The 12,835-nt window shown below is 42.2% G+C and overlaps 1 protein-coding gene across 1 annotated transcript in view; it reads right to left on the bottom strand.

Annotated features, from left to right (window-relative positions):
* Positions 1-4,780: 4,780 nt before the first annotated feature.
* The window catches only part of REEP5 (receptor accessory protein 5), a 37,095-nt gene continuing 29,040 nt past the window's right edge, over positions 4,781-12,835 (bottom strand). Inside the window, exons 4-5 of the mRNA XM_058724921.1 lie at positions 9,926-10,094; positions 4,781-4,971 (exon numbers count right to left, since the gene is read on the bottom strand). Coding sequence (XP_058580904.1) covers positions 4,922-4,971; positions 9,926-10,094 — 219 coding nt within the window. The 3' untranslated portion in view covers positions 4,781-4,921. The remainder of the gene's footprint in view (positions 4,972-9,925; positions 10,095-12,835) is intronic.

The following is a 12,835-nucleotide window of genomic DNA, read 5'->3' as shown; positions in this document are numbered from 1 at the left end:
GGTGGTTGTGGTTTTTATTTTTATCCCTGTCATATTAAGTGGCTTTCCTTAGACCAGGGTTTTTTGGTTATAGATTGATGGCTTTTTGAGTGACAAACCAAAAAGCTGATTAGAAGTTCTGAGCACATAAGAAAGGTTTGCAGACTGAATTTTACTAAAGGGATATCTGGGCGAGATGTTCTTTTAGGGGACATTTCCAAGATCAGAAGTGTTTTTTCTTAGACTGACCTGTTCCCTAGAGTCCAACAAGCTCCCAGGAGGATAAAGACCTGGGGATCCAGTGGGAGAAGTTGGAGTGGGGGAAATGGGTCTTACCATTGAGTCAATCCAGTTCTTATTACAACTTCCGTCCCTTGACTCTGCCTGTGTCCTCCCCACTCCAAAAATCCTTTTACTATCTCTGGAGGACAATCTCTTTCTTTTTTTTTTTTTATAATTTTTTTTTTTCAACGTTTTTTATTTATTTTTGGGACAGAGAGAGACATAGCATGAACGGGGGAGGGGCAGAGAGAGAGGGAGACACAGAACCGGAAACAGGCTCCAGGCTCCGAGCCATCAGCCCAGAGCCTGACGCGGGGCTCGAACTCACGGACCGCGAGATCGTGACCTGGCTGAAGTCGGACGCTTAACCGACTGCGCCACCCAGGCGCCCCGAGGACAATCTCTTTCACCTGAAAGAAGATAAGGTGTTTTTTCACTATTCCTTTTTTAAAATTTTTAGTTCCCTCCCAACATTAAGATTGTTCTTTGTGGTTATTTTGATATTGCGGGTGACTTTATAATGAAAAAAATTTTTTCTTAATGTTTATTATTTATTTTGAGAGAGAGTAAAAGCAGGGGAGGGTCAGAGAGAGATGGAGAGAGAGAGAGAATCCCAAGCAGGATCTACACTGTCAGCGCAGAGCCTGGCTGACCTGTAAGCCGCAAGATCATGACCTGAGCTGAAACCCAAGATTCGGATGCTTAACCAACTGAGCCACCCAGGTGCCCCTATAATGAAAAAATTTTTAATGTTTATTTTGAGAGAGAGAGAGAGACCGAGTGGGAGAGGGGCAGAGAGAGAGGCAGGGAGAGAATCCCAAGCAGGCTCCGTGCTCCCAGAGCAGAGCAGGATGCAGAGCTTGAGCTCACGAACTGTGAGATCATGACCTGAGCCAAAATCAAGAATCACATGCTCAACCAGCTGAGCCATGCAGGCACCCTATAATGAAATGTCTATACCAAAGAGATTAGGTGTGGTAGGCAGAATAATGTGTTGTTCTCCCACCAAAAAAACCCCTTGTGAATATTACTTCATATGGCAAAAGGCCTTGCAGGTGTGATTAGGAATCTTCAGCTGGAGAAAGTAGTGGTTATCCAGGTGGGCCCACTGTAATCTGAAGGATCTTTATAAAAGGGAAGTAGAAGCTAGAGTGCTAAGGGGTCCCAAGCCAATGAATGCAAGCAGCTTCTAGCCGAAAGAAGCAAGGAAATGGATTCTCCCCTAGTCTCCAGAAGGAATGCAGACCCTTTTGGATGTCTGATCTCCAGAACTGTAAGCTACTAAATTTATACTGTTTTAAGCCACTAAATTTGTGGCAATGTGTTATAGCAACATTAGGAAACAGACCTGGTGAACCAATATGAGCGAAGGTAAACTGCAGACCTTGGGATTCTTGACCCCAGTAGTTTCTACAAATTCTTAACACTGGCTACATGTTAGAATCACCCTAGAGTTTTAAAAGCATACTGGCACCTGGGTATCACAGTAGATACCAGAATGTCTGGTAGTGAAGGGAGATACCAGCATTTTTGGAAAGCTGCTCAGGTGATTGTAATATGCAGCCAGATCTAAAAACCACTGTAAACTAAGTGTAGAGGTAGCGTTTATCTAACCCAACGTTTTTATCTCAAAGTGTGGTTTCTGGACCATCGGCATTACCTGGGGATTTATTGGAAATGCAAATTTTTCAGATCCACCCCAGACCTACTGAATCACAAACTCTGGATGGGACCAGCAATCTGTTAGAACAATCCCCTCCCCTGCAGAGAAATTCCAATGCACACTGAAGTTTGAAAACCAACTGATTTAACCAAAGAAACTTCTTATTGCTCTTAATACTCTATGAGATGTATATTATAGATTTTATAAGCTAATATTGTAATAAAGAGCCAGAAAAAGATTTAATGAAGGTCATTCTCAAACATAATTACTCTCCTACTGTACTATGTATAACAATATCATCTGATGGCTCAGGATGTGAACTTTTACTCTAGACACCATGATTCTAGACATACAGACATGTAAAAGCAGATGTGGAAGACAAAGCTGACCAAAGCATGCCCTCCAGAAGCAGACATTTTTTTTTAATTTTTTTTTTTTGTTAACGTTTATTTATTTTTGAGACAGCATGAACGGGGGAGGGGCAGAGAGAGAGGAAGACACAGAATCGGAAGCAGGCTCCAGGCTCTGAGCCATCAGCCCGGAGCCCTACGCGGGGCTCGAACTCACGGACCGTGAGATCGTGACCTGGCTGAAGTCGGACGCCTAACCGACTGCGCCACCCAGGCGCCCCCTAGATTCTCTTAAGCCCCAGAAAATAAAATGAAACATAACAGTTCAGTGAGAGAAGTTTATTTACATCCATTTCCATTTAATATATCACATCTTCAGGATGGGTGATAACTTATTTAATGGCTATGCTCATTTTCTTCAGGCTATGGATAGAAAACTTTCCCCAGAGTAGCAGTAACTGTTGATCTGAAAGCTTTCAAGTAAGGGAAGAACTGTTGGGGAGATTCTTTGATTTTACCCATGAAACACAATTCATGTACACATAAATGCTTGTCTTCTAGCCAGACACAGGCTCAATTAGTTTTTCAAATACTCTAGCCATGGCGATATGTTATCTGGGAAATTTAAACAGACACATCTGCTCAACTCATTAACTTCTGTCATTAGTATGTACACTTTGCCAAAAACAGGAACTTAAATTTCTTACAGAATGCACTGCAGGAAAAAGCTGTAAGGACAAAATAATTGCATTCAGAATATATTTTCTTACTATAGCAGTTTTTAAACTGGTATCAGCCTGTAAGTAGTTATGAGCAATAGTAACTTGTATGCTTCCCCCTCTTGCCTGGTATTTTGTATACTGAAAGTTATATATTCTACATGCTGACAACCTGATTATATATTCTGTATGCTAGAAGTTGCTAATTTTCATCCTTCTGCCACCAAGAAAAGTGTACTTTATTATGGGGAAAGGAACTTAAGTACTCCTGGAGGAACTTTTTTTTTTTAATCTAAGGCTTGATTTTCTGCTGATAATTAATTGCTTATTTTCTAAGTTTTTTTTTCCTTTAAGGTAAGTTTAATAAGATGCCTTATGATTACCACTGTCTTACAGGAAAAAAATAAATAACGTGATCCATATTATAACATTTAGCTGATATTGTCCCTAATTTTTGATATCTTTGGTATTTTTTACAGCACGAGATTTCATTATGATCTTACCCGTTATCCAAAGGAGAGCTAATTATCTCCTTTTTGCCTTAAAAAGTATTTTACAGATGGGATAATTAAACTTGTTTTGTTATACTTGGTTTTGTTTGGTCAGTGTAGTCTAATTCAGAAGGATGCTCAGTTTTTGAAGTTCCTGTAAGTTGGCAGATCAAACCAGAAACCTTAATGTTAAATTTTTATTCTGTACTTAAACTATGTGGTTATCTGCAATTTATCAAAACAGAGTATAAAGATGAAGGCATTTAAATGGACCACAAATGACTGAAATTTAAACCAGGGAGGCCTCTTGTTTGTTTGACTTTAAAGGCCAGAGAAAGAAGGTGAAAGCAGTTTGACTTCACTGTCAACTGGATTATATAGGTTAGATCATCCTTTCATTCTCCCAGCCTTGCTCTAAGAGCCTGGTGTCATCATTAGCATGTAGCTGCTAATGACAGAAACAACATACCTGTAAAAAGAGGTGGGAAAGTCTAGAGGTTCCTTAGGCTAGTTTCAAAAACAAAACAAAAAAAAAAGACTAGTAAAGAAACAAGACTAAACCAACATATTACTCAGCTTTGTAGAAGAAACCAGGAATGGTTTCTGTTATAGCATCTTAAAACAGACAAATCTAAAGTTTATAATCAGCTTTTTTTTTAAAGGCCACAAGACATTACTAGTTCTACAGGAAGTTGGGAGCTGTGTATTATTGGTGTGTGTGTGTGTGTGTACATTTCCCCATCTATCACCAAAGTGACTGCTTTACACATCTATTCTGGTATTCAGCTGCTACAAAGTTAGCGAAACAACCAGGCCAACCCCCACCCAACTTCACTTATCACTTAACTATTCACTGGAAATATCAGTATTTGTTTTTTTAATTTTCTGAGATATTATTTAACAGATCACACCAGCACACTGGAACCTTCAGCTTTTGGCAGGCGCTCCCTGTGAGCATTATACATGTCACAGTCAGACAGTAACATTTCCCTACACATATGTATGCACAAATACATTAAAAACATTCCATACAAAATTGTACATTACATGAAGTACAACCTTAAAGAGTATCCTAAAATAGAAGTACAGAGAAAATGCATGCAGAGAGAGCCTGTTGAAGTACAAAGCCTGTGGGATATAGAATTTCAAGTTTCTATTTCCTACAGGATGGTAACACATGTCTTTTCCTTCCCAGAGGCAAAATTTATTTTCCAAAAATTTGGACGCTGCCCATTGCATTAAATTTAAATGCCCCCTATGTACATAGACAGTAAAAGTAAGCAAAAGAAACCAAAAAAACACACATTCCTTTTTTTAATATATCAAAAATGTTTCCAAGGCAACATTATTAAAATGATTATACCACAGTCCCTAATATAACATCAAGCGCTAATAGGCAGGTACAGAGAGGGCAGAAAGGTCTCATCCAGTCAGCAGTTAGGTGCTCTTCTTTTCTTCACCAAGTAAGTTCACTGCTGCTTTCTTGGCTGTTAGGAGGGAAGAAAACTGTGTCAAGACTATTTGTAATGCCAGCTCTGTGCCTAATGTAGTGACTAGATAGCAACTTGGATGACTCATATCCAGATGAGAACACACTGAGGTTTGTGGCAGGGCTGAGAGAGTTTCCAGGAAGTGGACCAGAGAGAGACCTCTTCAGAGCACAGATCCTGAGTACCCTAGCATATTTCTTTAAGGTCGTCTAGCCTAACCCTGTACAGTAACCGTCTCCTCTAAGCCGTCTGTCCTCCTTCAGGTGTCACAAGAAGCAGGGATTCCCTGGGCATGTAGTGCTCCTCTGTACAAGCAAGAAATTCTTGTTTGTGTCTGGGTGCTCACCTGTTTAATTTGACTATGTCTCAGTCTGATGACAACTAGGTCATCTATCCCATGGTGACAAAAAAAATCACAGGGGCGCCTGGGTGGCGCAGTCGGTTAAGCGTCCGACTTCAGCCAGGTCACGATCTCGCGGTCCGTGAGTTCGAGCCCCGCGTCAGGCTCTGGGCTGATGGCTCGGAGCCTGGAGCCTGTTTCCGATTCTGTGTCTCCCTCTGTCTCTGCCCCTCCCCCGTTCATGCTCTGTCTCTCTCTGTCCCAAAAAAAAAAAAAAAAAAAAAAAAAAAATCACAGAAATTCCTCCTTCCTACACCTCAGAAATGATGGAATATTTATACACCTTTATATTCTCTTCATTGTGCCACCATTTCCCTCTAAGTGTTTGAGTTGGTGGCAAGATACTACATTCATCAAGAAAATATTCTTGTATCTGTGGGAGACTAAGCCTTCCTCTTCCTAATTACCAAGCGACATGGAATATGCTGTAAGAACTAGTGTGGAGTGTGAGATGGGGGATGGGGGTGTTATGGAAGCCTCCAGGGCCTCCTGGGAGAATCCACAAAGTGCACCTGTTTTTGATGGGGCCCAGGGTGAAGCACTGCCAGTCCTTCCCTGTTCACCAGCTGCCCGAAGGCTGTTCTCCCTTCACTTAAAGTTGCTGAACAGTTAACAAGAAATTGCAGCCTCTCTCTTAACTAGCCCATTGTAAAAATTTACTTCCTGAGGAATCCAGAAGTTTTGAAGTCTAAAATGGGTCAGCATGCAAGTCCCTCCTAATTTATTTTCATTCTTACACTCCTGTTTAGCAATGTATCAAAGTAAAATTGGATTTTAGAGTATTGACATCTAAGAGAACCAAGGGTCTAAGCAATGTGAGTGAACTAGACAGAAGTGACATCGCCAGAGGTTGCTGCTTTGGCTGAGGCAAGGAACAGGAAGGAAACTTCTTAAAAGGAAACTGGCAATCCCCAGGTGGGAGGACATGAAGGCAACAAGTCAGAAAACACTTAAAACTGTAGAAAAAGGAATGCAAGTAGACTGGAGCTGTATGCCTGGGGGAGAAGTCCAGTGGAGAGAGAAGTGTGTGAAGGGCAATAGGGAGAACATATCCACACTGCTGGAGAGCTGTCTTGGGGATCTTACTGGCCCAGTGGTCAGGTCAGTACTCTCCCACTTTCTAATTACCACAGAGCTCTCCAAACAAAATGGTAAGTCTACATCCCTCACTACTTTTGTCCAATTTATAAAACCCTTTCTGTGCCCTCTGGAACTCAAGACCCACTCATCAGCAAAACCTCCTCTATCCCCATCCATCTCTCCGAATGTTTCTTTCACCTTCTTGCTTTTACAGAAATCTGGCTGTCTCTTGAGAACACTGCTTTCTCAGGTGGTGGCTATTTTTCTTTCTTCCTTGACCCTAGTACAAGTGGGTCTGGAGGGTTTGGTAAGCTGTCTTTGTTCTCCATTGCCACGTTCAGAATCTCATGGCATCAGATTATATCTGATACCAGCCTTTCTTTTTCCAGTCATCTCAGACTCTTGGGTTACGCTGCCTCATTTCTTTAAGATTTTAACTCCAAACTTATTTTAGTTATTGGTGATTTCAGTATTTTGCCAGTATCCTGGCCTCTCAGCTGTCCCCTCCAATAACCTTTACGCTCCATCCTACCAACCCCCACCTCTCTCCCAACCCCAGGCACTCATTCCATGATCCTCATCACTACCTGTGACCGAAGTCCCTCTATAATCTCAGTGTCCAGCATCCCACTCTCCCCCACCATGCCCAGCTGTGCAGCACACGCCCTCTGTTCTACTGATTCAGAGTCCTCCCCCACCACCTTTTCCACCGTCCCTTCCCTCCTTGGCCAGTTGAAGTTCCACCATCAGACACTAAACACTCCCTGGTCCCTCTCTCACTTCATGGTTCTTTACTCAGTTGGCCTTGGCACAGAGCCCCACCTGCTCTGCAGCTGCGGAGCTGTGTGTGTCAACTGGCCTCACTAAGTTCAGTGACACAACTTCAAATGAGCCTGTAATACTCCTGACAGTCATGTGGCACTGCCCCAGTCTGTCCACTCTCCCATGGTCCTGGAGTGGCCAGCAACCGATGGTCACACTCACTGTGTGACTCATCTGGGCTGCTTTCACACTAGAGTGGCAGAGCTGAGAGTCCCAAGCAAGAGCTGATGGCCTACAAAAAATAACATTTATTATCTGACCCTTCACAGAAAACGTCTGCTGACCCCAGTCCTAGGTACCTATTTCATACCATCTCTTTCTATCACCATCTTCCCCATCCTCTCCGCTGACCTTCCTACTTCACTGAGAAATGGGAAGCAGTGGGAAAGTCCCTTCTGTAGGCACCCACCATCACAGGCACTCACCTGCCAGCATCTCTACTCGTGTTCTCAACCTCTGTGCCCCATGGCCAGTCCTGTTCCTACTCTGGTTCCCACCTCTTCTGGTCTAACTGGGGATGGAGCTCCAGAAGCTCTTCCCTCACTCATACCCACTTTTTGCTCTCTTCTGGATCATTCCCACTAATTTTCAGACATATTTTGTTCCTTCTACTTTAGGAAAAAGAAAAAAAAACACATCCTTAGGACCCTAGTTCCTTCTTCCAGGTGCGGCCACAGTCTTCTCCTTTTTGCAGGAAATTTCCCAAAAGACCTACATTCTCTCAGCCTTGCTTCCCATCTCTCAAATCCATTCCAATCAGCATTTGGGTCCGACCACTCCATAAACTGTTCTGTCAAGATCACTAGTGCCTTCCTCACTGCCAAGTGTAATGGTCAGTTTTCACTCATTACCTAACTTGCAGGTGACACAATGGACCACTCCCCACTTTGAAACTTTCTTTACTTGGCCCCAAGGACATCAGTCACATGGTTTTCTTGCTACCACAACTGACTGCTCCTTATCAGTCCACTTTGTCAGTTGCTCCCCATCTCCCCAATCTCTAAACATTGGGGGCCACCGCCTCAGACCTCATCTTTCTAACTACATTCACTCAATAATCTCACCTAGTCCCATGATTACTATCCTGCTGGTGACCCCCAAATGTATATCTCTAGCCCAAACCTGTCTCCTGAATTCTCAACATATATATCCAACTAGCTGCCTGACTACTCCATGTAGGTACCTAATAGACACCTCAAAGTTATGTCCCGAACTGAATTCCTTATTTTCCCCTCTAAACCTGCTCTATCTAGTCTTCCCCATCTCTACAACAATTCTATCCTTCCATGTGTTCTGGCTGAAAAGTTTGGCTTTATGCATGACTCCTCTCTCATGTTCCATGCCTGGTCCATAAGCAAATCCTATTGGTTCTACCTTCAAAATATATCAAGAATCCTGGGGCTCCTTGGTGACTCAGTCGGTTAAGCAACAGACTCTTGATTTTGGCTCAGGTTGTGATTTCATGGTTTGTGGGGTCGTGCCCCACAACAGGCTCTATGCTGACAGTGCAGAGCCTGCCTGGGATTCTCTCTCTCCCTCTCTCTCTGCCCCTTCCCCACACTCTCAGAAATAAATAAATAAACACTTAAAATATACATATCAAGAATCCAATGACTTCTCACCCCCTACTGCTACTACTATGAGCCAAGCCACCATCGTCCTCTCCAGCCGGATCACTGCAAACACCTTACAACTGGTCTCCTGATTTCTTCCCCATCCCCCTTCAGTCTATTCTTAATACAGTGGCCTGTTAAACACAGGGTGGATATGTTGCTCCTCTGCTCAAAACTCTCCAACAACACCCCACCTCACAGAGTTAAAGCCAAAGCCTCTACAAAAGCCTATAAGGCCTTACCTGATCGGTCTTCCAGCCTCCACTCTCCAACCTCTCTGACCTTATCTCCTTCTTCTCTTCCTCTAGATCATTCCCTTCCAGCCATACTGCTCCTGCCTCCAGTTTAAACATGCAGTTCTATCAAGAGCATTCTTCCCCATGGTTTCTTTCAAGTCTGATTCAGGATAGTCTTCTTGGTGAGGATACCCTAAATCACTCTATTTAAAATTGTACCTTTCCCTTCAGCCCTGGTATTCCCTATCTATCTGCTTTATTTTTCTCTGTATACTCTATCATGTAATTTTAAATTTTTACTGTGTATCTCTCAACAAGAGTATAAGCTTCATGAGTTCAAGTAGTATGGTCTGTTTGGTTCATCCCCAGTGCTATGAACATGCTTGGCACATATTAAGCACCTCAAGAAATAAATACTTGTTGAATGAATGAATGAATCTGGATACCTGAAAGGGCATTCTCTTGACCTCTAACAAAAGCAATTTGAAACAGTTCAACCTGAAATGAATTAAAGAGATTGTACTGGTATATAAACACAGATGATTCTCTAAAATCTCTGCCCACCACAGGAAAGTCATTTTTCCTAATGTGCTGACTAAACAGTGCATTAAATGTGGCATGGTGGGAGAATCTTGGAAAAAGTAAAGGGCGACAGGCAAAGTATTAGTAAAGAAATCCCAGGGTGGCCTCAGCATTTGGCTGAGGAAAGCTGATAGGAAAGGGGAGAAGCAGCTTGTTATTTGGGCCCAGTACTTCCCATGTCCTCTCACCTGCTGAACCCAGCTGCCCCTGGGCCTTACCTTCTTTAGTGATGGTATCTACAGTTTCTTTGGCTTTGTCCTTCAAGTCATTCACCATAGTGTCCACCTGGGACTGATGCTTCAGGAAGAAAGGATGGATGACGCGCTTATACAGCAGTTCCGCCCCGTTAGAAGGGCTTGGGGCCATGCACCACAACAGGAAGCCGCACTGCACAGAATGAGAGTCAGCAGGTTACGGGACAGCAGTGGGCATCCTGACAACACACACTGCCACCCCTGCTCTGTGGATGCCGCTGCCTCGGCTATGTTCTCCAATAGCATTTCCAGTGTTTTCTGCAGGCTACAAGTGCCCTTTTCTTGGATGGAAAAAACACCTGACAAATCATGACCTAGTAATGCTGAGACTGAAAACAGAAAGGTAAAACACACCAAATCTGACGGCCTAACTTCCTTCCTAATTTGGATCACTTTTTAGTTTATGGCTGCAAGAAGTTCTATTAATCAAAACTCTTAAAAATCAGTTTAAGAAACATAGTACTTAACTGCACGTATAAAGAAAACTGTCTAGGGGCACATAGGTGGCTCAGTTAAGTGACTGACTCCTTTTAGCTCAGATCACAATCTCATGGTTTCTTGGGTTTGAGCCCCACATTATGCTCTGCATGCTGACCATATGTGGAGCCTACTTGGGATTCTGTCTCTCTGCCCATCCCCCCACTTGTGCTCTCTCTCTCTCAAAATAAATAGATTTAAAAAAAAAAACAAAACTGTCTAAAGAAATCCGTGAAGCTTGTTCTTAGTTGGCTTACCCCAGTAGGTCTGTCACATGTATCCATCCTGTTATAGACAAACTCAGCAGAATCTCAGTTTTTGCCTGTGAGGAATCTTTACAATCAACTGTTCATCATCTTCTACTTTGAATGTAGATATCATTTCCCAACTCTTTTATGGCTGTACTTTGCCATTGAAATAAAAAAGAGACCAGGGGCACCTGGGTGGCTCAGTCGGTTGAGTGTCCGACTTCGGCTCAGGTCATGATCTCACAGTCCGTGAGTTCAGGCCCCGTGTCAGGCTCTGTGCTGACAGCTCAGAGCCTGGAGCCTGTTTCGGATTCTGTGTCTCCCCCTCTCTCTGCCCCTCCCATGCTCATGCTCTCTGTCTCTCAATAATAAATAAACATTAAAAATTTTTTTTGAAATAAAAAAGACCAGAATTATGCCCTAAAAACTTTATTAACAAGAACTGTCACCTTATATTTATGCCCCCCCAAAAGCCTTACTGTTTATTCAAATGCCAACAGCTTAGCCCTTTTAGTTGTCCCAGCCGCTTATTCTCATCTAAGACACTGAGCAAAAAAGGGGATATGCACAGCGACCTGCTCATTTCCCTAGAAAGTTCAATAACCAGCCTACTGGATTTTCTTAGGGTGAAAGATTCTAACATAGCCAGGTGATATAAAAAATGAAGTCCTTTCTTGAGATTCCAAATCTGTACATTTTACAACTTCTCCTTAAAGAAAAAACCTCGCACCTCTTCTGCTGTCCATTAAACTCCACGGCCTTAGTCCTTATTATTCCAAACCAAACAATGTATTCAAATAACTGAGAAGCCACAATGCTTTTTTAAGTTTATGTTTGCTCTAGAGATGAAAAGCTTTTGGTAAAGGACTAAACCAGTAACAAAGCCTTGGGCTTAAAATGCACATATTTGTGCCCCAAAGCTCACTCCATCAGTACCATTTTGGCTCTGAGAAATGTGTATTGCATTTGTATTACACTCAAAATACAAAGCAAAACACAGGTTCTCAACAAATTACCCTCTCTAGATTATCTGAACTATAGAAGTCTGGAAAAGTAACTTTCATGAACTAGAATTTGTTGGACAAAGGAGAGCAGGGGGCTAGCTTTCAAAAGACGGGCTATCAGACTAGACTAAAAAAAAATACAGTAAAGCTATATGTTTCTTGTAAGAAACACACCTAAGGCAAAACCAACTAGGAACACTGAAAATAACAGAGTTGAAAGAGGGGCGCCTTGGTGGCTCAGCTGGTTAAGCGTCCAGACTCTTGATTTTGGTTCAGGTCATGATCTCACAGTTTGTGGGATTGAGCACCGTATTGGGCTCCATGCTGACAGCACAGAGCTTGTTTGGGATCATTTTCTCTGACCCTCCCCCACTTGCTCTCTCTCAAAATAAATAAACTTAAAAAAAAAATAGATTGAAAGAGATGTATCAGACAAATACCAACTCTCAAAATAGCTTATAAAGTAATATTAACCATACACAAACATTATTGAAGGCAATGATAAAGAAGGAAAACAATTTGCCAAGTAGATTCACATAAAACCTACATATCTTTGAAAATGTAAATTATATATAACTTTGTATGTATATATATATGTAATTATATAATTATACCATTTGTTTTTATAATTATATGATTATAGATAGCTTCCAAATATAGCTTTGAATTATGTAAATTAAAGTCATAATTGTATAAATGGAGAAATTCCACACTCATAGATTTTTAACACTTCCACCAGAAACTGAGATATCAAACAAACTAGAAACTAGTAAGAATACAGAACAAGGAATACCAAATTAAAAATCTTGATCTAAAAATATGCAGCTCTCTCCACCTAACAAATTGATTTTAAGAGAGGCAGGGGCTGGGGCACCTGCGCGGCTCAGTCAGTTAAGTCATCGACCTCGGCTCAGGTCATGATCTCACGGTTTGTGGGTTCGAACCCCTGCATTGGGCTCTGTGCTACACACTTGCTCAGAGCCTGGAGCCTGCTTCAGATTCTATGTCTCCTTCTCTCTCTGCCCTTCCCCTGCTTGTGCTCTGTCTCACTCTGTCTCTCAAAAATAAATTAAAAAACAAATAAGAAAGTTAGGGGCACCTTGGGTGGCTCAGTGGGTTGAGTGTCCGACTTAGGCTCAGGTCAT

Source organism: Neofelis nebulosa, chromosome 1 (genome assembly GCF_028018385.1).
Source record: "Neofelis nebulosa isolate mNeoNeb1 chromosome 1, mNeoNeb1.pri, whole genome shotgun sequence".
NCBI lineage: Eukaryota > Metazoa > Chordata > Mammalia > Carnivora > Felidae > Neofelis > Neofelis nebulosa.
Note: the sequence above shows the minus strand (reverse complement) of the source record. Positions and strands in the feature narration are given on the sequence as shown.